At 47.5% G+C, this 26,495-nt stretch overlaps 1 protein-coding gene across 5 annotated transcripts in view; it reads left to right on the top strand.

The window, feature by feature from the left end:
• SACS (sacsin molecular chaperone) overlaps positions 1-26,495 on the top strand; it is an 86,149-nt gene that overhangs the window by 43,499 nt on the left and 16,155 nt on the right. Inside the window, exons 1-9 of one of the 5 annotated variants that reach the window (XM_043575124.1) lie at positions 290-508; positions 630-780; positions 5,370-5,457; positions 6,349-6,434; positions 9,954-10,065; positions 14,580-14,726; positions 17,860-19,342; positions 19,964-20,055; positions 25,680-25,706. In XM_043575124.1, the coding sequence (XP_043431059.1) occupies positions 498-508; positions 630-780; positions 5,370-5,457; positions 6,349-6,434; positions 9,954-10,065; positions 14,580-14,726; positions 17,860-19,342; positions 19,964-20,055; positions 25,680-25,706 (2,197 nt within the window). In that variant the 5' untranslated portion in view covers positions 290-497. Of the gene's footprint in view, positions 1-247; positions 509-629; positions 781-5,369; positions 5,458-6,348; positions 6,435-9,953; positions 10,066-14,579; positions 14,727-17,859; positions 19,343-19,963; positions 20,056-25,679; positions 25,707-26,495 lie in introns of those variants that run through there. The other 4 variants (XM_043575116.1, XM_043575140.1, XM_043575135.1 and 1 more) reach the window with 4 other exon arrangements.

Genomic DNA, 26,495 nt, shown 5'->3' with positions numbered 1-26,495 from the left:
CCGGGCCTGTTGAACCCCGCCGGGGAACACACACGCGCCTTCTCCGCGAGGGCTCCGCGCGGACTATTAAGTGTTTCAAGTCCTCGGGCCTTGGCGCCTCGGCCGACGCGGGCGGCGGGGCGGGGCCTGCGCGCGGCGGGGCGGGGCCTGCGGGCAGGGCGGGGCGCCCACGCGGCTAACGGTCCAGGCGGGCGGGCGCGTGCCCGCGGGCGGCGCCTCCTGGGGCCCCGCCGGCCGGGAGCGCGCCGCCGCCGCCGCCGCCGCCGCCGCCGGCCCCGCCCCGCCTCCGCGGCCGCCGCTTCCTCTCGCGTTTCCAGCTCGGCTCGTGCCGCCGCTCCCCGGGCTGCGGCTGAGCCGGGCCGGGGCGGCGCCCGCCTGCGCCATGAGGATCCCGCGCTCGGTGCCCGCCCCGGGCCTCTCGGGGCGGCGGGGGCGGCCGTGAGCCGGCGCGGCGCGCTGGGGCGGACGCGGGCCCGCGCTCGGCCGGGACGCTCGCGATGGGGGACAGGTAACCCCGCCCGGGCCGGGCCGAGCCGAGCCCAGGGCCGCGAGGCTCCCCGCCCCCCGAGACCCCGCGCGGGAGGGCCCCCACGTGGCCCCCACTGAAGGTCCCTTTGCCTTTTGCACAGGTGGCTCCGGGTGACCGTCCTCCCCGGCTGCGTGGGCTGCAGGACCGTGGCCGTCCGGGCGTCCTGGACCGTGCGCGACATCAAGGAGCGCATCTTGGCCGAGACGGGCTTCCCGGTGTCGGAGCAGCGGCTGTGGCTCGGCGACAGGGAGGTACGGCGCGCCGGTCCCCTCTCCCTGTAGGACGGTGGGCCCGCCTCTGTGCTCGGGGTTGTAGCGCATCCACTTGCTAAGTCAGTGGGCTCGCTGAGAGAGAAACTGGGCGGGTTTCATTCTCGCGTCGTGGAGGGCAGAGGTGGATTTAGCGATCACCCGGGACGTGATGCTTTGTGAGTAACACGATCGAAAAGCGCGCGGGGTTTCCCCTCGTGAGTGGCAATTTTAATTGATTTGCCGGTTCGGCGTTTGTGTCACCCTGCCCCCTGCCCGCCGTTTCGTCTGAATCTTCACTTCCTGAAATTAAGGTACTTTTTCGATGGGCATTGTAGCCAGAGGGTTTTTGTGCTGGTTTACTTGTTTTGAAGTGACTTAACCATTACTCAGATCTTTCTTTTTTTTTTTTTATGTTAAAATTTTTTTTAATCTTTTATTTTTGGGAGGGAGGGAGGGAGGGAGAGAGAGAGAGAGAGAGAGAGAGAGAACGAGTGGGGGAGGGGCAGAGAGAGAGGGAGACACAGAATCCAAAGAAGGCTCCAGGCTCTGAGCTGTCAGCACAGAGCCCCCCGAGGGGCTCGAACTCATCATGAGCGGTGAGATCATGACTTGAACTGAAGTCCCCGGGTTAACCGACTGAGCCATCCAGGTGCCCCCAGATTTTTCTAATTGTGTTGTATACTTAACTGGAATAATCCTCACCTTCACACACCCCCCTACCCCCCCCCCCCCCCAGTTTTGAATCACAGAAATTTAGGCAAAGGATCTTCAGACTATATTATAGAAACTATTCTTCCACATTAACATTTCTGGGGTGCAAATGAATGGCTTCAATCAAAACTTTGAAAGATGGGAATGTTTCATATTGTGATCTATATATTCTTTAAGTTGTGAAAAAACTTAATTTCCTTAAAGGAGTTAAATGGAAACATTTTACTGAAAATTAACCCATTCTTTTATCCTAATAAGTACCTTCACTTTTTAGAAGATAAAAGAGCCTTTCCAGGATTTAGAAGAGGCAAAAAAAATGTTAAACAGATATACAAGGAATACTGAGCCACACAGAATGACCTTACAAGTATCGGATTTGTATCCGGTACAAACATTGGTATTTTTCAATCCCTCAATGTAATCTTGACCGTCTGTGCACCTGGGTCCACACCATGGTCTCTTGACCACTTAGACACAGGTTCACAGTTAAACTGTTCTTATGTTCCTCCACAGCTCAGCCCTTATTACGTATTTGGTAGCACGTAGACATGTGACTCGTTAGAGGACTTCGGACAGAATTGAGGAGCGAATTATGAACTTTTTAAGAAGCTTATTCTTCTATAAATATTTGTCGTTCTTACCTCTTTCTCTGGGCCCATCTCTGTCTCTTAGCTTTCCTGTCTATAGTCTCCTGGTTCTGTACCCACTTCTTTGGTTATTCCTCTGGGTCTGCTTTGCCGTCTTGTCCCCTACATGTGGTCAAACCCTAAGGCTCAGTCGTGGCTCAGTCTTGCCTCTAGAAGTGTTTTTGGAGGTGTGTGTGCAAAGCATTGGTATGGGATAGTGAATGTGGCCGTGGTGCATAGCGAGTTTCAGATTGAGTGGCTGGGTGAGGGGGTTCTGGTTAGGAAGCTTGTGCTGTCCTGAGCTAGTGAGGTTCTAGATGGTGACCGACTGTCACAGTGAAACTAGGAGGAAAGGATATACAGGAGGCTTTGGAAAGATATGATTACGGCAGTTGGTACAAATGGGTGTGCGTGTGTGCATGTGCGCAGGGTAGAGGGGTAGATGTAGAGAGGCAGAAGGTCTCGCCAGGGATGTTCACAAGCCTTGAGTCAGACCCAGAGATAATGGAATCCTAAATATGTCAGGGTAAGCAGGAAGCAAAAGCTGTTGAGGACTCCTTGTCACTCACGGGTTTGGGTCCGTTTGGGACATAGTTGGCATCAGGCACTTTCTCAGTCCTCAGTCTTTCCGGGCCATCCGCCACCTTCATTGTCCTTGTCCCTCTTTTGCCTTCCCTGGCCTGGAAGTGGAATTTCTGAGTTCTTCACTTTGCCTCCGGTCTGATGAAGAGACTGTCTCATTATAGCTGTTTCCTCTGCACCGAATGTGGTCGAGCCTCAAACCAGGAGGTGTGAAGCATGATTTGACTTTCCTGCCTTTTAATTGATCAAAAATGTCCCTTCTGTCAACTCTTGAGTCTTGAGTCTCACAACTCCTTGTGTCCTTGACAACTGAACAAAGGAAGAAGGGTCGGGAGATCCAGGTTGTAATTAATATCGTATTGTTTCCTTAGTAATTTGGAAAGAGTTGTTTCATAGTCCATGAAAATGATCATCTCTGAAGTTTTTGAGGGAGTCTGTATACTAGTCTATATACTAAGTCTGTATACTAAAGACTTAACTGGGCAACTTTTAAGATTTCATTGCCTCTGGAGAGGAGTAGGACCAATGTTACTTTGCTTGGTTGGAGCGGTGTAGGGTCTAGGAAGGAGAGAGGCCCAAGCCAAATTCCTTAATCTTGGCAGACTCGGGAGGGGAAAGCTGAGAGCCCTGCTGAGGTCAGTTATCCGTGCTGCTCGATTTCTCTTTGGGAGAATCACTTCCCTGTAGACAGGTCACTGATGACACTGCACCAAAAGCATTCGCTGTCAGACTCACATAGCCAGTTACATCCGTGTTTACGAATGCGATTCTACCCTGTCTTCTTCCTTTTCAAGGCCTCTTTAAGACCTGCAAACTTCTTCCTGCATTAAAAATTGCCTCCCTTCCTCCCTTCCTGCCTTTCTTCCTTCAGATAAACCTCAGCTGTGCTAAACTGGACTAGTAATCCTTGGTTTATGCATGGCTCTCACTTAGTAATTAAATAGTTAATTAACTAACTATGGAATGAACAACTTTGATGACCTCATCCAACTGGAGAAGAGCACTGTTGGTAGTTTGTATTTACCTGTGTGCTCCTCTCCGCCCCAGCCCGTGTGCCTCTTTTCCCTTACCCCTTTGCATTTATTATTCTGTTGCCTTTTTTGTAGTTGTTCCAGTCGTTTTATCATAAGTGTGTATATTTATGTGTGTACATATGTATACCTAGGAACATATATATCCATATATGTGTATGTGTGGGTCTGTAACCTAAGTCTATAACCTGAGTGATACACTGTTTACTTTTAGTTCTTTGTGAACTTTATAAGCTTATTATTCTATATGTGGTAACTTGGAATTATCTTTTTAAAGTCAGTATTATGTTATGAATATTCACCCAGAGTTATGTGCAGCTTAGTTAACCCATTTTTCATTGCTGGATGATGTTCCGCTCTGTCAATATGTTACAGAATTGGGGTTGTTTCTAAAATAATTGTGGTTAGCAACAGTACTGCTAGGATTATTCTTACTCATATTTCCTGTGCAGGGAGTTTTTAGTTTTTACAGGCTTGCTTTAAGATTCAGTGGGAGTGTGTGTGTGTGTGTATATATATATATATATAGTGTATATATATATACATACATATATATAATACTATAATATAAATTATATATAATTATTATATATAATACCATACATATAGTATTATATATATTGTATATATGTATATAATACTATATATACTATACTATAATAGTATATAATATTATATATACACTATGTAATATGTAATACATGTAAATGATATGTATTTGTGTTTTAGAAATGGGGACTAGAATGATGATACACAGAAAGTAAGGAGGCCAGATGAGAGATTGTCATAAAAATCCAAGAAATACGGAGAATCTGAGCATGAGCACTTGGAAACGGAGAAGAGCAAGTTAGGTCTGAGGGAAATTGGGGATGGACCTGGTAGCACCTGGAAGGTTAATTGGCCATGTGGTTTGCAGAGAGAGTGAGAGAGAGTGAGAGAGAGAGAGAGAGAGCGCTTCTCCCGCGTTCCCTCTGAGGTGCAGAGGCAGAAGGTGCCCCTATTAATAGAGATATGCAATAAAAGATGGCAGAGGAGGGTTTGGAAGGAAACCCAGTGAGGTCACTTTTGACGGGTTGAGCTTTAGGAACCTTGGAGGATCTCCGTGTGGGATGATGGTAGACAGTTGGAAACACTGACTTTTTAATACGGTGAATGAGGTCATTCGCACCCTGTCGGGGAGTGTTAAGTTACGAAGATTCTTGCAGGTGAGCTTTTGGGTGACTTTTTGCAGGCTGTTGACCTGTGAGAGGTCACCCCATCTTAGCACTTGAGGAATGTGGGGAGAAGGTTGATCTGGCCTTGGCTTCTGAGCGGTACATTTTGGAACTGTAAAAAGGAAGATTTTGTTTACGTTGACGATCCCGATTTATCATTAAAAGTTTACGTTGTTTCAAAGTGGATATGTATCTTTATCTGTTTTGTAATTAGTTAAGGAAAAGTCCTTTCAGGTTTTAAGGAAACTTTTTGACTAAATTTCTGTTCTTTGAAATGTTCACTTCTCCACAGTAACTGATTTCCTAATAAGAAAGGTCAACAAGCATTATTTCTTAAGTGAGTGAAAGGATGGAAGTAGTTTTGAGTGAACAACGTTGCTCTTCATACACACTGTTTTCTTTTCTTTTCTTTTCTTTTCTTTCAGTTATCTGACTGGATCAAGATTGGAGATCTGACTTTCAGAAACTGTCATCTTTTTGTAAACCTTCAATCAAGAGGCTTAAAAGGGGGAGGTATTGAACTGATTTTACCAGGAGCCTGTGCCATTTTTAGTTGCGTAACGGTTACGTTTTAAAAGTGCAACGAAGGTGTATTCCACGGGATGTGATGAGGCTGTATCAGGCTGGAAAACCAGGGTGGGCGGAGCTAGCGAATTTTCTATGAGAACGTGCGGGGTACAGTGCCCTGCGAAGCAGAGTCCTGCGGGGGCTTGGGCCTGCTGGGTGCTGCACCCCGACGATGCAGATAAATTTGTAGTGATGATTTCGCTATTTTACGCCCAGTTTTGTTTGTGTGTTTTTCTGTGTGTCTGAGAAGTTACTTCCCTTTCCCCGTCCTCTCTATGCTTCCCTGTCCGCTCTCCGAAGGTCACCGGGTCAGTCAATTCTAAGCATCTCTCGGTGAGGAAATGCTTAAGGGTATTTGAACTGGACAGCTATTGGGACAGTGACCGGGCCGATTTCCGCGTAATCAGAACGTCAGTTGGGTTTGAGAATATCAACCATGGCCTAGTAGCCGCCACTATCTCTGGCTTATTTCTTAGCGGCAAGAGCACCCACAAAAGACCGCCATCGACTTCGCTTGCTTTGGAGCCTGGCGACAGCCCGCCCCATGCTCTCCGTCTTTGAATGAATAATCTTTTGTCATATATGGTCTGTTTGTGAGCCTTTTTTTAAAAAACCGAATTTTGTACTTTCATTAAAAAGGTGGGGATTTGATAAATGAGTCCGCTCTGCTCCGTACTGTGTCTGGCCAGGTAGACGTTCAGAGCCGAGAGCTGCAACAGCACATGTGAAGTCATAACTTGTCCAAGTTTCCTTAGGTCTTGGAACCAAACAGCACGTGGGCAACAGCCGGGGGATTTTTGTTCTAAAATCAGTTTTTAAGTGCGTTCTGTGCTTTAGGTCGGTTTGGTCAAACAACCCCACCGCTTGTTGATTTTCTCAAGGACATTTTAAGAAGATATCCGGAAGGAGGACAGATCCTTAAGGTAAGGGCGTGTGTTGTATACGTGTGTGAACTTTGGCAAAAAAAAAGAGTTGGGAGTCCCGGTGGCGTTTAACTTTTGGAACGCGTTGTCTAGATTTGAACAGCTGCGCTTCCTTCCCTCCGCGCCTGCTGGCTCGGCCGGGCTGTGAGTGCGGCCGTCGTAAGGACGCGAGGGTTCAGAGGCAAAGGAGCCCGCTCAGTTGCTGGGTGCTGTAGTCAAGCACAGTGGCTCTAGGAACGCTTTTTTCAATAATCTTATGTAAGTACATAATGTAATTTTACAACTTATGTGGAACATCGTGTGGGGCCGCTGCAAACCAACCGGTTGACCGAACGGACAAAATAATGCAAACCCGCATTCAGGGGCCATGAGCACATTTGACCCCTGGGTTTAGAAAGAGGTTTACTTCTTCTTTTTTTTAAATATGAAATTGATGGTCAGATTGGTTTCTGTATAACACCCAGTGCTCATCCCAAAAGATGCCCTCTTCAATGCCCATCACCCACCCTCGCCTCCCTCCCACTCCCCCATCAACCCTCAGTTTGTTCTCAGTTTTTAACAGTCTCTTATGCTTTGGCTCTCTCCCATTCTAACCTCTTTTTTTTTTTCCTTCCCCTCCCCCATGGGTTCCTGTTAAGTTTCTCAGGATCCACATAAGAGTGAAACCATATGGTATCTGTCTTTCTCTGTAGGACTTATTTCACTTAGCATCACACTCTCCAGTTCCATCCACGTTGCTACAAAATGGTTTTAGTTGTTTATTTCTATTTACAGTGTATTCTTTTAGTTTGAATACACTCACTGAAAACCAAAAAGCAAAAAACCAAACAACCATAAAAGAAAGCACTAATAGAAGAACCTGCAAAAATTATTTGGTGTTTAAGCTTCATAAGAAACCTCCTCAATTAACTGTAAAAGTAGATCAACTATTCTGCATTTTTCTCCCCCCTAATTTATTTTAATGTTTATTGCCTTTCATATCCTGGTCTTCATTATATGTTTTAGTTTGGATGGTAAGTTTCTAGAAAGTAAGGATTAGGTGTATTTAATTGAACTTAAGTAGTTGTTCTTGGGAAGGTGCTGGTTGCAGATTGCTCCCATCGTTAGTGATTTTAATGACGGTATGTTGGAGCAAATTAAGGTCATCTTTCAGCATAGGTTCACAGAAGGTTCACAGAACCTTCAGTCGTTCACAGAAAGTGAGCTTGGAAACTATTTTATTTCAAGATGCTAGGACAGTATGGGAAAAGTGTGGATTGTCAGGGGGTAGACAGAGGTGAATAGAATCCATTTAAAATTTTTTTCAAGTTTATTTATTTTTAGAGAGAGAGAGAGTGAGCAGGGGAGGGGCAGAGAGAGAGAGGGAGAGAGAGAACCACAGGCAGGCCCCGCGCTGTCAGCACAGAGCCCGACGTGGGGCTCAAACTCAAACTCACGAACTGTGAGATCATGACCTGAGCCGAAACCAAGAGTCGGACATGTAACCCACTGGGCCACCCACGTGCCCCAAAGCTAAGCGACTTTAAGTGAAGATTTCGTTGGTGGTAATGGGAGTAGGGGCTCGTCAGTTCAGAAGCAAGTGACTGGGGACTGAGGGGACACAGGGCAGGGGTTTGGGCGAGGTCTTTGTACACCTTAAAGTTGGCAAGCAGCCCGCGGTCCTTCGCTCTCCTTTCTGCGTGCATTTGTGTGCAAGCCGGCTCGATATCATCTCTGTTCTTTGGATATTGTGGTCGAATTCGGCACTTAGAGATTTAATTAATAGGAATCATAGAAATTACCTACACTCGGGTCACTGTCCTCTGTGATGTTTGCTGGAACAAGTCTGGACGTAGTTTAGTGACTTGCCCAAGATCATACGCAAATTGGCACATTTATCGCCTCTTCTCAGAATTAGTTTGGAAGAGATCCCCTGACAAAAAGCATCCCATCCTATTTTTTGTTCAACTTGAGACTGTTAGTTGGGGTCTGGGACTTAACAGGTTTTATCTCCAGTGTTCCTCCTCTCTGCTCCCTAAAATACACAGAAATCACTCACAGATATCCAAATGGAAACAAGATCCAGCTTCTCAAGTGCTATTCGTTTTGTAGGTGAACGTTGTATTTTGCTACCGATAATTCTTATTTCTGCCTTTTATAGTATAATTTCCTAATGTAAATAAGATTGCTATGTTTTAGGGATTCTTTTAGACTGAATAGGGTAGGGATAGGTCTTGAAAATCTTTTTAGAAATAGACAGTTGCGTAAATAGGAGGAATTTGTAGACGATAAGGAGGTAGCTAAGGGCATGGTTCAAATGTTCGTGTTTGGGGTTGAACAGCAGGTGGGATTAAGATCCCCCCACCTTTCGGTGTGCATTGGGTGAACCCTGACGCCATCCCTGGTCTCAGAATTGGCTCTCCACTTCTGCTGTGTCCCCTCACTCGGCCATGGTGGTGTCGTGTCCTGTGGGCACCGTATCTCTTCCCTACGTGATAAAGGCTTTGCTGTTGGCATTGCCATGGGATCAGTATAAGCTCTCTTCACTTCTCGTCCATCCTTGACTGCTCCCTCCTCTCCTTCAGGGTGAATATTACAGACGGAATTACTGTGTTTTGAAGGCCCATCCATCAAAAATGAAACCAGTTGATTTGGTTTAGTCTGTGTCAGAGCTCATCCAGGAGTTGTCATCTGTTGCCTTTTCCTTACTTGAGATGCATGATGCCGGTGTTGGCTTTAAGAGTTGGACTCCTATTTCAGAGTCTGGCAGAGCTCCCTTCAGATGGACCAGAGCCCAAGATGTTTTTGGTGGGCACGCCAGAGTGATTGGGGCTGTTGAGGAAAAGGATTCTGGGGGGACTACCGATGGGTGTGTAAGCCTTGTAGGTTGCTCTTTCCTTTCGACATTGCAGAGGTGTGATCACCAAACAAATCCGCCAAACAAATAACATTGCTGCCTTCTTTATGAGAAAGGAGTGAGTCAGTCCTGACTGTGAAGAAGCTTTTAGCTTTAGTGCAGGAGAAAGACAGGGTCAGATTGCAACTTCGCAAGCACGCAGACCACTAAGCGGTACATATAAACCGATACATTTTTCCTCGGAAGAGGTGAGTTTGGTAAGGGACTGGTACATGAAGGTCTGTCTTTGGTAGCTGCTTGAGAACAAGCTGCCCGTCCCAGAACCAGAACCACCCGTGCACCTTTCAGAGGTGGAGTCATTTCTTTTGAATGAAGGCTTGTATAGATTGTAAGTCAGCGTTGTAAACAGTGTCGGGATTTGTACTGGGGGACAGGAGATGGCAAGTTAAAGGTTGCGTGTTAAGTGTGTCATTGGAGAGGGACTCACGAGCTCTCAGCCGCGCTCTCGTGTGCGTGTGACAGTTACTTGCGGTCATATCCCCGCCGGATTTAGAGGTGGTGATGCGGTCGTTGGTTTCTGTGACTGAACTGTAATTACTTTGTAAATAGTATAGGAAGTTCAAAGATGGGCAATAGATTGCTGTGTTATTAAATATTATTTTTTGGTGTATTTTCTTGATTAGGAATTAATTCAGAATGCAGAAGATGCAGGGGCCACAGAAGTTAAATTTTTATACGATGAAACTCAGTATGGAACGGAGACTCTTTGGTCAAAAGATATGGCACAATATCAGGGTAAGAATCGATGATCGGTTATTGATTGATGTGGGTGGGAAGAGGGCTTGAAGGAGACAAGGGAATAAGGACAACGAAAGGTAAGACAGTAAGATAACCGTGACCAATAGACCCCAGATACCGCAGTCCTCCTCTGGGATGTGCTGTGTTCAAGAGAACGTTCATAACTTTGAGTGCAACTTACAAGTCAGATGGAGGATATATGTGACTGTGTATGACTATACGTGGTAGAAAGTTATTGAAAATAACAAGGATTGATCCTGACATCCCTGAATATATTTTAAAGAGGTGCAGGCCCTCTATTTTTGAAAACATGTTTTAGGATTTAGGAGGGTGATCAAAACTGTTGTTAACTACGTAAACGTTATATAGTTAACGCTTATTAGAGCTGATATATCGTTCTCTGGTCAGACCTGGGACAGGCAGGTTGCACGTGTGTGTCATGTGACGAGGCGCGAGGAGACCTGCCATGCCTGGCGGCTGCCCGCGTGAACCGGGCTGCTCCTGCCTCGGTGATGGGGGCAGGCGGGCCCTCTGCCGTCGTCCGGTTTCGTGATGACGGCTGCCGGGTCAGGTGTCCTGGTTCTGGCATTCCTGATTCCTGTAGCCGTGGTTGGAAGATACCGGACGTGGATCGGAGGGAGGGTCTTTGGTTCAGGTCCTGGTCCCGCACGGGCCCACCCCCCGGCACATCTCCCCTGGGCACCGGTTCGCCTGGCGGCCGCTGCGATCCACCTACTCACTCACCGTGACCGAGCGGACAGCCTGGCCCCGCTTCGCTTCAGTCTGCTCTCCTGTAAATGGTAATAAGAACAAAACCTGCCTCCCAGTGATTTTGTGGGTGAAGAGAGCTCATCTGTGTGATAACGTTTTACGGCTGGTGTCACGCTGATATTAGTCATTATGTGTGTACCTTAGAGGCACGAAGGGGACAGTGTGAGGAGATCCTAGAAGTATTTTGCTTCAAACTCCAACCCAGCATCTAGGATTTTTGCTTCCAGCCTTGACTTTACCTCATTTGAAAAAGTATTTGAAATAAAAATTATTTAACCGAATCAAGTACAGTGGACTCTGGGGGGACATGGGGGTTAGGGCTGTTGACCCCGTGCGGTCAAAAATCCCTGTATGACTTCTGACTCCCCCCAAACTTAACCACTGATAGCCTAGTGTTGACCAGAGCATCTTATCTGTAACATAAACAGTCAGTTAGCACATATTTTGTATGCTATATATATTCTATACTGTATTCTTACAGTAAACTAGAGGAAAGAAAATGTAAGGAAAATGATAAGAAAAGTAAAATACATTTTTAGAACTTATAAAAAAAATCCATGTATAATCTGTGTAGTTCGAACCCATGTTGTTCAAGGGTCAGCTGTATACATAGATGAGCTCTTGAAAGCATTATCAGATTAGCCGATTTAAAATAAACTTGGCCACATAAAAGTAGGTAGGCGTGATCTCCGATCTCTTTATTTAACAAATACTTGTTGAGGGCCCTACATGTTCTTGCATATTTGAGCTTGTCTTTTATGTTCAGATGTGAATATTGTCTTAGCTGGTGTCGTCTTGGATCTTAGTTTTGTTCCCCTTTATTGATACTTAGTTTTGCAAATGAGAACTTTTCAGTCCACCTTATTCTTGTTCTTATATTTTTATATAACCAGATGACAAAAGACTCAGTCTGTCAAATCAGGTGCATAAGAATGGGGAGATCTCACCCAGTGTCCCACCAGTAAGGATTTCAAGGATGTGGTTAATTAAGAGACACGGTGAAGGAAGGCTGGAGAAGGGTCGGACTCCCCGCTCTTCCTGCTGGGTCTGTTCGTGCTGTGTCAGGGCACACCTGGGCCTAGAGTTAGCGGAGGTGGCCTCGGAATGATGCACGAAGGCCAGCACCTACACGGTCATAAAACACGTACATGTTTTTCTCCGATAGTTCAGTAGCTTGTGAGTTTTTCAGGACGTTGTGTCTCATAAATCTGTAAATTCCAGGTTTATTTATATTCAAGTTCTGAAGCCTCCACTAGACTCCTCGGCTAGCAAACAGCATGAGCGTGTTTGCCCAGAGGTCTGTCGTCAGCGTGTTTGCAAGGAGATTGGGCTGGGTTCTCTCTCTCTCTCTCTCTCTCTCTCTCTCTCTCTCTCTCTCTCTCTGTCTCTCTCCCCCCCCTCCCCGCCCCATATTCCCTTTTAAAAGGAGAAAGTAGATTGCAGGCCTGCTGCTAACCTTTCCTTCCCAGATAACTGCAACTTTTGTTAGAGAAAATTCTCTCAAGAGGTTTATTGTTTTGTTATCTCACTCTCACAACCAGGAGATGTTCTTTTGATCAGGGTAGATTGGGGTATTTTAAAATTGATCTGCATGATGGAGGCGGAGATTCGATGAGATTCAAGATGAACACAGAGGTGGAATACATACAGTTTCCTCCTGAGTCCCGGAGGCGTATGATCAGATAACACCTCGATCGAAACCATGAAAAAAGAACTGGGTGATACGTGCTGGGTGTGGAGGCCCGTGAGGACCGATGCGTCTAGCTGACTCACCCAGTTCTCTGCTGCCTGTGCGGGGTGGGGTGGGGGGGCTCCTCTGTGCACCACCCCGTTCAGACACCGACTGGCCCTTGTGGAAGGAATGTTCCAGAAGCCAGTGAGTAAGGGCGGTTCCACGTGCAGGGGGTCTGTCACCTGTGGATGTATAGCATCGGAACAGTTCTGATGTGTCAGTCAACCCTGAAGATCGAGGACGTGAGGAGGAAACTCCTTTTCCCGTGAAGCACTCCGCTTGAATTCGTAAGAACGTGCATCTGTTATTTGGTAACTTGACAAATGTTTTGTAAAAGCAGCTGGGCAGCAAGGGATTTTCTGGCTGCTGGCGCGGAGGAAGGCGCGTCTTCCTTCAGGCTGGCCCGCTGTGCCTCCTTCCTGGCGCCGTGACCTGATGTGCTCCCGCTGGGTTCCTAATTCCCCTCCGTAGACCTGCTAGTTACGCAGGTTCTTCCTAGATTCTGGCCAGAGCCTCGCTCCCAGTCCTCATGTTCTGTGTGGTAGTTTTTGTGGTCCCCGTTTCTGTGTCTCCAAAGGTATGTTTAATGGAGATTTGGAGGAGGTGGAACCAGGCATTGCCCACTGGATGCCATTCTAAACCAGCTATCGTTAGCTCTTGGGTGGTACGATACTTATTTTATAGATCCCTGTAACGGTTATTTGGTTAGTCGCCAGTACTTGTACATACCAGGAAGAGCATGTGACTGTGTAGGTGATTCCTCTGTGGTAGGCGTTGGCCCGGGGCCTTCATTTGTATGATCTCATCTGCGAGTGCGGTGCTGTTCTCATCCTTACTTCACCGACGAGGAAACTGAGCCTGAGTGGCTTTAGTTTGCCTGAAGTGATTCAGTTGGCAGTGGTGGATCCGGGTCTGACATCCAGCTCCCCTGGCCCCAGCGTCCCCTTCACCTGCTGTGGGCTTCTCCTCCTCAGACAAGCTTGGGAACTCTCATCTCCCTTCTTGGACTGGTTTGCACACAGCCGTCAGGCCGTTTTTGTAAAGCGAACAATGGCCAACATCCCCGTATCGGAGCTGGAATTTATAGGTGTGCGTGGAGAGGCTTCTGGGGGGTGCTGGAATGTTCTCTGTATTTAGTTGGAGGCTTCACAGGCTTATTCACTTTGTCAGAGTTCATCCAGGCCACACACGTAAGGTCTTTGTACTTTACTGTGTGTGTGTTTACTTCAGTAGCTTTTTAAAAGAAAAATGTTAATTGTTTTTAAATATGATGAATTACTATAGTTGAACATACTCAAACAATGTTAGAGATTCTGAAGAGAAGTTTCAAAAAGTGGTGCCCCCAAAATATGTTGAATTATAAATCCACATTATAAATTCAAATATTTTGAGAACTTTTAAGGGAACTACTTTAGAGACAGGGTAGCATTATTCTGAGGTGCTGATTTTAAAATTTGTCACATTAATGATTACAGTAGTTAGACAAGTAATGCCTTGAATAGAAAAATCCAAAGGCTGATGGAAACAAAAACAAACAAGGTGATTATTAACATGACGGAAGGATTATTTTCCTCCTTACGAAATAATATATTAACAAGGTTGTCGTAGATAGCAGGGCCTCCCGTACATGTACAGGTTATCGCATTTACAAAACAAAAATTTAAACATGCTATTTAGGAAGGAATGTTGCACAGTAATCGTATACTCTGATTAATTTCCTTGTGTGCCATGTGGTTTGGATGTCTAAGTATCATAACGTCCTTAATTTTTCCTTTTTGGGTTTTTGACCAGCCATAATGTTTTGTTCTGCTAATAATTTTTGCTGTTAGCTTACGTTTTTGTTTTTACCGTGAACATTGGAATTACGGTGCAGAATTCAGTCATTCCCTTCACTTTTTTCCATTTTTGCCATCAAGTAAGCGGTTTTACGTAGAGGAAGCTCCTGGAAGAGGGCCGAACGCTCTGGCTTACTTCTCTCTGAACGCCTGCACGTGCATTCCCCCCGCAGGGCCGGCTCTCTACGTGTACAACAATGCAGTCTTCACCCCCGAGGACTGGCATGGCATTCAGGAGATCGCAAGGAGCAGGAAGAAGGACGACCCTCTGAAGGTGGGAAGATTCGGGATCGGGTTTAATTCCGTCTACCATATAACAGGTAGAGTATTCGCCTTTTCTGTCACACCAGTGCCAAGTATTTTCACCTATGTTTTGTAATTTATTTGGTTCACTTTGGAGATGATACTGTTTTAAAGGCATCGTTTCCAGATGAAACCGGTTTCAGAGGCATCTCCCGAATTCTCTGGCAGCGGCGAGAAATATGCCAGTGAACTATCAGCGTGTCTTGGGTTTTCTAAAGTTGCCACGGTAGCCACACCGAAGCGTCACCATGTGATGCCAAAAGTTAATATCCTCACGGTCCAGTGGGATCGGTGTGATAGTATCTATTAAGTCATTTCACGTGAGGTTTGAAATGTAGCCCTTGAAACGCCTACACAAATTGTTACTCTCAGAATTTTCACACTGAACCTCTGAGACCGACTGATTTTGATAGATTTTCTTGTACACATTTTTAAATATCAAGCGACTAAAGACGAAAGTGTAATACCCGGCAGTATTGAATGATGGCCAAAGTGAAGATCTTTGATTCTGGCTTCTCTACATTTTCCTCGTAAAACTTTTGCTCTTCTCAAACTTCTGAGTATTTTACTTTGTTCTATTTATTTTTTTCATTTTTATTTTTATTTTTATTATTTTTTTATTTTATTATTATTATTTTTTAACGTTTTTATTTATTTTTGGGACAGAGAGAGACAGAGCATGAACAGGAGAGGGGCAGAGAGAGAGGGAGACACAGAATCGGAAACAGGCTCCAGGCTCCGAGCCATCAGCCCAGAGCCTGACGCGGGGCTCGAACCCACGGACCGTGAGATCGTGACCTGGCTGAAGTCGGACGCTTAACCGACTGCGCCACCCAGGCGCCCCTGTTCTATTTATTTTTTTAAAGCACTTGTTTAAATATTTATTTTTGAGAGAGATGGAGTGTGAGTGGGGGAGGGGCGGGGAGAGAGGGAGACCCAGAATCTGATGCAGCCTGGCTCCGAGCCGTCAGCACAGAGCCCAATGAACCGCAAGAACTCGGTTCGAACCAGCTCGAACCCAAGAACCTGCAAGATCATGACTCGAGCCGAAGTCGGACGCTTAACCGACTGAGCCACTCAGGCGCCCCCAGCTTTGAAGTATTTTAAAGATTACTTTGAGGGGTGCCTGGGTGGCTCAGTCGGGTAAGTGTCCGACTTCAGCTCAGGTCACGATCTCGCGGTCCGTGGGTTCGAGCCCCGCGTCGGGCTCTGGGCTGATGGCTCGGAGCCTGGAGCCTGCTTCCGATTCTGTGTCTCCCTCTCTCTCTGTTCCTCCCCTGTTCATGCTCTGTCTCTCTCTGTCTCAAAAATAAAAATAAAAGGTTAAAAAAAATTTAAAAAAAAAAGATTACTTTGAAATCATGTGTTGAATCTAGAAAGAATATGAGGGTTCTGGTTCATAGTTAGAGCAGGAAATACTTGGAACTTGTGGTGTAGACATCTCTAAGAATGGATGACTATGTTTCCAGAGTCAAAGCTCTCGGTATTTACTGTCGTTTGTAATAAAAGGTTTTTGTTTTTAATGTAATTGGCACTTTAGTTTCAAAACTCTGTTTGCCTTTTGAACCTGAAAGAGAAGGAAGGATTGAGCTGGCAGGGCTATAGCTATAGCTAAGGTGACCATATAATTCATTGTTCACATTGGGACACTGGTCAGAGTGCAAGAGGGTGGTATTGTTCCCAAACAGCTGGCCAGCTGGCCTGAATTGGGACTACCCTTGGCAGGTGGGGGGACATAGGGTCACACTCACTATATAGCCCAATTTTACTAAGCCTGTTTTTTAAATTGCATTTATATTGTTATATAGTATTGTAAGTAAATAATACACTAAATCATATATCACAGCATTATATAACCATTATACACGAATGCGAAGATTCACGTGTTCAGCCATTTGCATGGTACCCCGTAGGTCCCTGACATACGGAAGTTTTAAAATTTTATGGGGGCACCGACGTGAATTGCATGAGTGTGGAGACTGTTGTACAGGAATGAATTGTTTAGTCAGAGAGTCTAGCTGACTGCCAGCAAATGCTGTGGATTTGTTCCCCGTTTGAGAATGAGCACGTTTATGTGGGACATTGTTAACTGGAGTGTTATTCTCTAAACACAGGATTTGCAAACGTCCGGCATCATGCTTTATAACTGTCAGGAGGCTCCCTGACATAATTTGAGTAACGGGAGTGTGCACACGGTGTAAAGGGAAGCACAGACAAGAGTGCCATCCGACCACGTTGTTGATCGATTTAGTGGCTGGGTTGGGGGACGTCACATTTCATACTTAAAATACCTGAGAGCTTAGGAGTCAGTGTTGGTGACGGCTCAGCCTGCTGTTGGTGACCGTTGATACTGAAGGTGTGTCTTGCCTGAAGGTTAGGTGCTAATGTCAGCATGTGCGGAAAAACGTGTCGAAATCACTCTCACGGAGTCCTTACAGGGGCACTGTGGTGAAGAATTTCTGTAGGTACGGAGCATCTGACATTCTAGTCGTTTTGCCAGTGTCTAAGTGTCATTCCGTCTTTGGTTGAGAAACAGGCGAAGCAGCTGGTACCAGTTTTATGAGCCACGCTGTGCCCGCGGTGCGCCTCCTGCAGCACCGCACTTGGGTTCTGCGTGGTTCGGAGATGTGCTCAGTGTGGGCGGCCGGGGGTGGAGGCGAACCCGGGGCTCACTGCAGACTCACTCGGGGGCCTTTGCTCACCGAGGAGCATGGCGGGCAGTCGCTGTGCTGTGCTTTCTCTCCCCCGCTTTTCAGAGAATCTGCGGTTGAAATTTTTATTGTGAGCCTGGGATGAAGTTGCGTTTTGCATAATTGGGTTCATGCGGCTGCGGAGATTGAGCATAAATACCCAGGTAGTCGTTGCATATCTCGTTTAACGGGTGTCTGAAGATCCATCTTACATTTTCTCAGTAATCATTAGAAGCTTCCCTGCCTGATACTTACGGAATCAAAAGAGAAACCATTATGTTTCATGCTCAGAGAAATTAAATTTCTGAAGCTAAAGTTTGTTTTTAGATAAATCTGCATTAGAGTCTCTTTATGGTTTGTGCTCTTCCACACATAATGCTTTGATAGTCAGTCTGCATTGTAATTATAATTGTCTATCAAATTTCAGAGTTGTTCATGAGTGTCGAATTTTTCTTTACAGATGTTCCCTGTATCTTTAGTGGTGACCAGATTGGGATGTTAGATCCTCATCAGACGCTTTTTGGTCCCCACGAATCAGGCCAGTGTTGGAATCTCAAAGACGACAGCAAAGAAATGAGTGAACTTTCAGACCAGTTTGCGCCATTTATCGGCATTTTTGGAAGCACCAAGGAAACGTTTGTAAATGCCAATTTTCCGGGAACATTTTTCCGTTTCCCCCTTCGCCTCCAGCCTTCACAGCTTAGCAGTAACCTGTACAATAAGCAGAAGGTTCTCGAGCTGTTCGACTCTTTCAGGGCAGACGCCGACACGGTGCTGCTCTTCCTGAAAAGCGTGCAGGACGTCTCCTTACACGTCCGAGAGGCCGACGGAACCGAGAAACTGGTGTTCAGAGTGACCGCGAGCGAGAATCAGGCCCTGAGACACGAGCGGCCGAATTCTGTAAAGATCCTGGAGACTGCCATAAGCAACTATTGTAAGAAGGTCCCAAGCAACAGCATCACCTGTGTCACGTATCACATAAATATAGTTGTAGAAGATGAGGATAGGAAGGACGCCCAGAAAACGTCGTGGCTGGTGTGTAACAGTGTGGGCGGGCGAGGGATCAGCGGGAAGCTTGATTCTTTAGCCGACGAATTGAAGTTTGTCCCCATCATTGGAATAGCCATGTCTTTATCGAGAGACGGTGACGAAGAAGGAGCCACAGCTGATCTCTCAGGAAAAGCCTTCTGCTTTCTTCCTTTACCGCCGGGTGAGGAGAGCAAAACGGGCCTCCCCGTTCACATCAGCGGGTTCTTTGGCCTGACCGACAATCGCCGAAGCATCAAGTGGCGGGAGCTGGACCAGTGGAGAGACCCGGCGGCCTTGTGGAACGAGCTTCTGGTCGTGAACGTCGTCCCCAAAGCCTACGCGACTCTCATCCTAGATTCCATCAAGCGCCTGGAGACGGAGAGGAGCGCCGATTTCCCCCTGTCGGCGGACCTCATCTACAGGCTTTGGCCCGACGCCGGCAAGGTCAAGGTGCACTGGCAGCCCGTGTTAGAGCCTCTGTTCAACGAGCTGTTCCAGAACGCGGTCCTGTACTCCGCGAGCAACCAGTGGGTCCGGCTGGAGCAGGCGTACTTCTCAGAGCTGGACGAGAGTGCGGAGTGCACCGCCGCCGTGCTCAACTACCTCCAGAGCTCAGGGAAGCACATCGTCAAGGTCCCGGCCAACCTGGCGGCCGCCGTGCAGCTGGCCGCCTCCCCCGCGAAGCCGGTGCGCAAGGTGACGCCCGCGTGGGTGCGGCAGGTGCTGCGGAAGAGCGCGCCCGCGGGCGGGGCCCGGGAGAAGCTCCACCTCCTGGAGTTCGTGCTCTCCGACCAGGCCTACAGCGAGCTGCTGGGGCTGGAGCTGCTGCCCGTGCAGAACGGGAACTTTGTGCCCTTCTCGTCATCTGTATCAGATCAAGATGTTATTTACATTACCTCAGAGGACTATCCCAGGTACGGCCCCGCCCCTGCCCGCCTCGACTCCCAGACCCCTTTAGTGGGAATCCACCTGTCGGCCGCGTGGGGGGCGGGGAGGCGGCGGTCAGGGGCCCTCTGGCGGAAGCATTTGTTAACGTGCCGGAGGGTCCCTTTGCACCCGCGGGAGGGTCCCTTTGCACCCGCTGAAGTGCAAAAGCGTTGGGGGCTGGGCCCGCCGGAGGGTGTCCCGAGCTGCTGCTGCTCTCCGGAGTGGCAGGCGCGGGCCACTGAAAGCCATGGTCCTAAAGTGCTAGGAATAACGAAGTAAGGGGAGTTAGCGATGAATTGTTTGGAGGCAATTCGATTGAATGGGAAGAGTACATGAAGTCAACGTACCTGAGCGTGTGCGTGACATTTCAGAAAACAAAATGAATTCTGAGATGTTTAGACCCCTCTGGACTTGGCTTTGGTGCCTGCCGACATTTTAAGTTAGTGAAGCCTGGCTAAGATTTTCTCAAAAGGTATTGCCGTGTGATCACACCGCGGGCAGTGTGATTTATGCAAGCTAGCACGTTTAACTGCCTTGAAATGACATAATAAATGAATATGTTGTAGTTGTTAGAAGGTTATCACTGCTGTGTTCCTTTCACGTTTTAGGTCCCTTTTCCCAGGTCTTGAAGGAAGGTTCATTTTGGATAGCCTGAAGCCTCATCTTATAGCTGCTTTAAAGGAAGCTGCCCAAACCCGAGGTATTAATTGTTTAGTTTCTTTTTTTATATATAAGCCTGTTTTTAAAAATATAAAGTTTTTTTTTACATAAACCTATTTTTAAAAATACAAAGTTTTTAAAAGTTCTCTATGAAGTTGAACCAATATGAAATTGCCCGGAGTTCCCCACTCTAGATCTGTAAGTCATGATTTCAGATGGTTCAGCCTGTTGTAATTGTTATATTTTAAGGTGTTTCAGTGCTACACTCTGACATCTAAAAGAATCAAAAGGTGGCAGGTATCGTATTTCAGAACCTCTCCTGTCACGGTCGGGTGGTGTACGTTTATGGTAATTTCTTACACAACTTTTTAATGCTTTCCCAGTTCCTTTGTCACGTGACCCCTCCCCTGCCCCCCCCCCCGTCCCCCCCCCTCTCCCCCAGTCTCCTATCTCATAGCCTGTGTAGTAGTGGGCACAGCTGTGGTCGGTTGGATTGCACAGAGGAAGGAGAGAGAGGTTCGGTTCAAGGTCAGGAGCTCCCGTGTGCCCAGAGCTCAGGTCTCGCACCCACCAGCCTTATGTCACCCATACCGCCCTGCCCTCCCGAGTTGTGTGCAGCTGTGCGTTGTCAGCTCCGGGGACTGCAGACAGATGGAAGGGTCAGGAAACGGGGCTCCTGAGGTCTTGGCAAAGGATGGGTGTCCTTTATATTGAGAATTCTTTTTAGGAAAAGACAGAAGGGCTTGGGGGGCAAAATCACCATGGTTCTCAGTTTAATGTTACCTTTCAACTTCCGCCAGCATCTTTTCCATTAGGGAACTGTTGCCTGAACTTTTTCGAAGTTGGAGATGGCCTGAAAAATTCTGGATTCGTCCCATTGGTTAAGGGTATAAAGCATATTCTTTGTGATGTGTCTTTTACAGTATATGGTGTTTTCGAGGATAATGAGTAAAGGACAAGTTGCTACCGATCATACACGTATTTATTTAAATACAAGGGAAGGGAATTGGGATGGGGGTGGCAGACCAAAGATGAGTCCAAGTTCCAGGAGTCAAGTTCCATGAGTGTGCAGTGCTGTTACCATCAGGATCTAAAGCTGTGAACCAGGAACTGGACTCTCAGTAACCATCCGTTGCCCGTTTTTGAAAGTTCTGGGCATAGAATTAAAACATGAGGGTTTTTTCTCTGCCGTGGGTACTTCTCTGATTTCACAGCTCAAGTAAAATCTGTCTCATTAGTTGATAGTTTTACTTGTATCTCGTCTAGAATCCGGAGCTAAACGTTAAGTTACTGCTTGTGTTTTCACTCTTTGCTGCGACTGCCCTTTACTGTTAGCCGTGGACGTGTTCCAGTCTCTTCCTTCTTGGGGAAAACAGAACAAAGCCTGACTTTGATTTCCTTTCTTGCAGTCTGTCCCGGTCCAGTTTCTAGAGCGAGTGGGGCGTGCTTATCAAGTCTGTACCTCCTTATCATCCGTTATCACTGCAGATGAACATTTGCTTCTGCTAGCATTCTGATAAAATTGCCGGGCCGAGGTCACCCATTAATGACTTTTTTTTTTGTTAAATCCGGTGGACTTTTTTGTCACTTTTCCCTCATCTCCCTGAAGCTTCGATGCTGTTGCTCACACCCTCTTTGAACTCCTTGGCTTTTATGACACCATTCTCTTTCTGTGTCCTTGTTCTTATGCCTGCTTCCCAGAATTCTTTGTGAATTCTGTACCTGAGTTTATCCACCGCATAAACTCGGTGGCTAGCTCAGGAGCTCTTCTCAGCGCGACTTTTTTTGTTCAAGTTTACTTATTTTGAGAGGGAGAGAGAGAGCGCGCGCAAGCGGACTCTGAGCTATCAGCGCAGAGCCAGATGCGGGGCTCGAGCTCACGAACTGAAAGATCATGACCTGAGCCGAGATCGAGAGTCAGACAGTTAACCAGCTGAGCCACCCAGGCGCCTCTGCGCTCTTCTGTTTTGCTCCTCACTGTCCTTGAGTGAGGCGGCCCCGGGCCCCCACTGCCAGGTGTGTGTAAGAGCCGCTGATCTCCACTTACCATCCCAGTCCCAGGAGGGACAGTGTGGCGTAGCGGTTATGTGTCAGGACTTGGGAGTCACGCAGATCTGGGCTCACTCCTGCCTCCTCCGTTGTGTGACTTTGAACAACTTAGCCTGTGTTTCCTGACCAGTAACCTGGTGATACAGTTACATCCTTCCACGAGGGCGTAGCTGAGGCCCTCAAGATTCAGCGATACCCGATGCAAGATGGCTTTATTTCGAGGTTAATGGCAGGCGAACACGGGGTGGGTCAGGGAAGGCGGGCAGTCACAACGTACTACCTGGACTTTGTCCCGTTTGCGGTGCCGCGGCAGGGCTCGTTTGAGAAGAGCTCTGCCGTGCTGTTCACTCGCAGGAGTCATGACTGTGACCGCGGCGTGACGTGTCCGCGGTGCACACGGTTCAGCACCGTCCCGGGCACGTCGTGAGTACCGACGGAACGGCCGCCGTTGCCGCGTTGGACTCGGAGGTCTGCAAGTGTCTCGAAATCAACATTTTCACGACTCGAGTCCTCCTCCCCCAGATCCGTTGCCCCTGCTTCCCGGTTCTGTCCGTCGGGCTTCCTCCTCCTGTGCTGCCACCGTGGTAGCCGAGGCGGCTTTTCACAGAGCCCCTCGCTCCCGGGCTCGCTCTTCACCGAACACGCCCCTGCCCTGCTCGGGATCCCCAGCGGACGCCGCTTCCTCCCGGGCAGACCTGGTGTGGTTCGTGCGGGCGACAGGGCGTTCTGTGGTGGGGACCTCGCCATCTCCTGCCTTGGTTCCTGCAGTGTTCCCCTTCTGTTCTCGCCGTCACAAGCACTTGTAGGTTGAGAGGCTCGGCGAGCGCAGGGCCCTGTGCCCTGTGACACTTGCCACCGCCGCGTAGCACGTAGAGCCGCGTCACGGCGGCCGCTCGGTAATTGCTTTTACCCCAGTGAAAGTTTTGTCGTGTCTGTGGTTTTGTGCACCGCGTTCCCTTTGCCTGGAACACCCTCCCCGTCCTGTACCTGCCCCGCTGGCTTGTGTTCGTCGCCTACTCTTCAGCCCACTCGTGTCTCCAACAGGCCGCCCCTCGCGTGCCCTGCCCTGCTCAGCGGGGGTAGATGCCCCTCCTCTGCTCGGGGAGCTCAGGACGTGGTCCCTTTAGTCCCCCTGGCCTTCTCACGGTCCTAACTTTGCCGTGCTGGGCTAGAAAATCCCTGAGAGCGGGGACGATCCCTTATTTTGTTTCTCACTCACAGTGCCCGTTTGACAAGCCTGCTTGGACACGTTCACGCTTCCGTATGCGGGGCTGGGGATGGTGTTGCAGCAGGCAGGAGCGCGAAGACGAAGCGGCAGAGGAATCCCCGGGGTCGTGCCCGTGGTTTAGTACTTCGTCCTCAAACGAGCATCTTCTGTCCTCTCACTTGCTCTCCGTATATTGTCGTGTTCGTTGGAGTCGTTTGAGTGTTACGTTGCTCGAGTAAACGCTTGACTGTCAGAATTTAGAGAGTAGTTAGAAGAGCGGATAGATGGATTTTGGAGGACATCAGGAGGAAAAAGCAGTTGAATCAGACAAATGGTAGGAAAGCCTGTTAGGTTGGCAGCAGGATCCTATTTGTTATTTAAAATACTTTCACACTTGCTTATTACATATGGCCTCCTGCCTTGCTCCGTTCCATGACCAAAGACTCCCAGTAACCATTTGTCTGAATTTCCCCCTGGGTACCAGGCATCATGCTGAACGGAAGCAACAGAAAGAAGAGTAGACGTGAAGGAGCTCACAGCCCAGTGGGGACAGCAGTGCAAATAACCCTGCCAGTTAGTGTGACGGGTCGTGTGTCAAACACTGAGAGCAGAGTCGGTGCAAGGAGGGCATGGCAGGTCGGGGTGGGTGGGGGACCTCACGGAGGAGCTGGCCCCGTGTTCCATCTCAGACGTTCAGGGGACAGACTGCAGACGTTGTGTCTGGAGGGGCTGTGTATTCCCCTGGTGCACGTTGACACTACTTTGCAATGATTTACAGTTCATTGTGGAGACAGTCCTATATGTATGTATGTATATGCATATACATATACATATATATATGTGTATACATACACACACACACATATATATACATGTATACATACATGCAGAACTTTTCAGAAGAAGCAATTTCAGGTGCCAACCTCAGATACATAGATCAGCAGTATTCCAAAGATTTTGGTGCCGGATTTGTGCCATGAGGATGTTCTAGGTTCCTACTTTCACAGCTACCTTTTGGACAGAAGGGCCCTGTCTTAGGACGCCTCCCAACCCCACCTCACCCTCCTTCTGGCCACCGTTATGTTTCACCTGGAATACGGCATAACCTCAAAGTCTCCCCACGTCCGTCCTTGCCTCTCTAGTTAATACAGCAACAGTACGGCCACGATGATCTTTCTGAGGTTTTTCCCACTTCTTATCTGAAAATCTTTCAAAGGCTTCTGCCTTTTTCCTTTGAACAAAGGCCAAAATTCTTAACGTTTCTGATGAGGCCCTGCATTATGTGGTTCCATTTTCTGGGTGTTCTAAAGATTCCTGGTACATGGAAAGGGTATATCAGTGTTGGCTGGCACCGTGATTATTTTTAATAGTCTCCTTGATTGTCTCCCTTGATGTTTCTCGTATTTGGCAGACAGCCTGTCCTTGTCCTCCCTTAGGTGCGCACCTGGTTTCCTCTGCCCCCCCCCCCCCCCACCATCTGGCTCCCTCGTGTTCGTCTGTCTCGTGGCCCGCGTGTCCCCGTGGAGCACGGAGCTCCTCGTATCACTCGTACCCATACCCGCGTACCTGCTTAATCGTTTATAATCATGTCTAAGGCCCGCCTTCCCCATTAGACTGTGAGACGTGGCGCGAGGTCTTGTTTTTTTCTCCATCTCTAACAGTCAGTATTGCGTCTCATGTAATTGGAAGGGTATTCAGATCAGGAGAGCTTAACTTCCGTTGGTAAGAGCGTGGTCTCTGTGTTAGCTGCCAAGTGTAGCCTAAGGTGCCCAAATACGCACACGTCTACAGAGCTGTGGAGTCGTACTTGATCATGGCTTCGATGGCCATGGAGCAGCTCTTTGAAATTATTTATGGTTACCATAGGCAAGCGGTGAAAATGTATGATAAAGCCTCCCTTACTTTATCATGGAGTCAGAATTCTATTTACTTCATAGAGATACTCCAAAACTCGTGCACCTACTTTGTAGAGGCACCCCAATTTATGGAGTGATTGGTTCCACAAATCACATGTCTTCCCTTTCTTAATTCTTACCTAGTATAGCTGAATGTCACATGACGGTCATCTGTACAAAAGCACATTGGGAGCTTATCAAATGACTTTACTTATGTGGTTGAAGTGTAATTTATACATACAGAGTTCCTACCTCTCTTGTCTTTGCTCTCTTTCTAAACTAAGATTCCCTACCTTTATGTAGTTTGGATTTAGTTTTGCATTGAAATACGTTTTTAAATCTTAAATGTATATTCTGCTCTATTTGGACTTCTGTGTATGGCTTTTCTTTTACATATGTTGTGTAAGATTCCATAGACAGTGTTATCTTAAGATATAGAATAATTTCTGTAGCCGTCATGTGAAATTGTGACAATTCTGGCATTTTCTAAGATCGGATTTAATTGTATTCTAGCACAACAACTACTCTGGGGATATTCAGGTATGATAACTGAATGTTGTGTTTATTTGTAGCCTGATGTTTTTGTTCATTTGATTCTTTGAATCTTGTTTTTTCATTTACCTAAGTAGCTAGAAATTATGTTAACTTTTTTTTTTTCTGATGCCAATAAATATTAAAGGAGAGAGGAAACTGTACCAATATAGGTGTATAGATGGGGGTTGGACATACGACAGTAAAACCATACCTAAATGACTTGAAAACATCCATTTCACAGAACACTTAGTTTCAAATGAAAGAATTCTGCTGAAATTTGTATTTTAAGCTGTGGTTTCTAGTGGGGGAGTAGGAGAGTGAACACCCCTTTCTTACATGATGCACATAAATGTCTGCGATTAAAAGGCTAGAGGGGAGCCAGTCCTGGGACCAGGGACCGTGGGGAGGAGCCCTACGGCGCCCCTGGTGGAGCCTGGCGCGCTGTGCCGCAGCCGGGAATGGCAGAGAGCACCCCCTCCTCGCGCCGCCCCCCCCCCCCCCCCCCCCTCGAGGAAAGCAAAAGTGGCTGACACCGCGCTCCTTAGGAGCAGTTGGCCGATTGTTCTTACGGAGCCTAGTGTGTCATTTTACGGACCGTCTTTTTTTTTTTTTTTTAAATAAAAATATTTTGACCCAACTGGGATTATTTTCCCCCAGTTCATGTTTCACCTGGAAAATTAGAGGTTGCAAGATTTGCTTTATGGAAATTGCTTTTATGGTAAATACTATTTTTGGAGTGGCTCAGTTCTTTGAAGTAACGTATACCCGTGCTCAAACTGATTGGGAAACCAAGTC

This window comes from Prionailurus bengalensis, chromosome A1 (assembly GCF_016509475.1).
Source record: "Prionailurus bengalensis isolate Pbe53 chromosome A1, Fcat_Pben_1.1_paternal_pri, whole genome shotgun sequence".
Lineage (NCBI taxonomy): Eukaryota > Metazoa > Chordata > Mammalia > Carnivora > Felidae > Prionailurus > Prionailurus bengalensis.
Note: the sequence above shows the minus strand (reverse complement) of the source record. Positions and strands in the feature narration are given on the sequence as shown.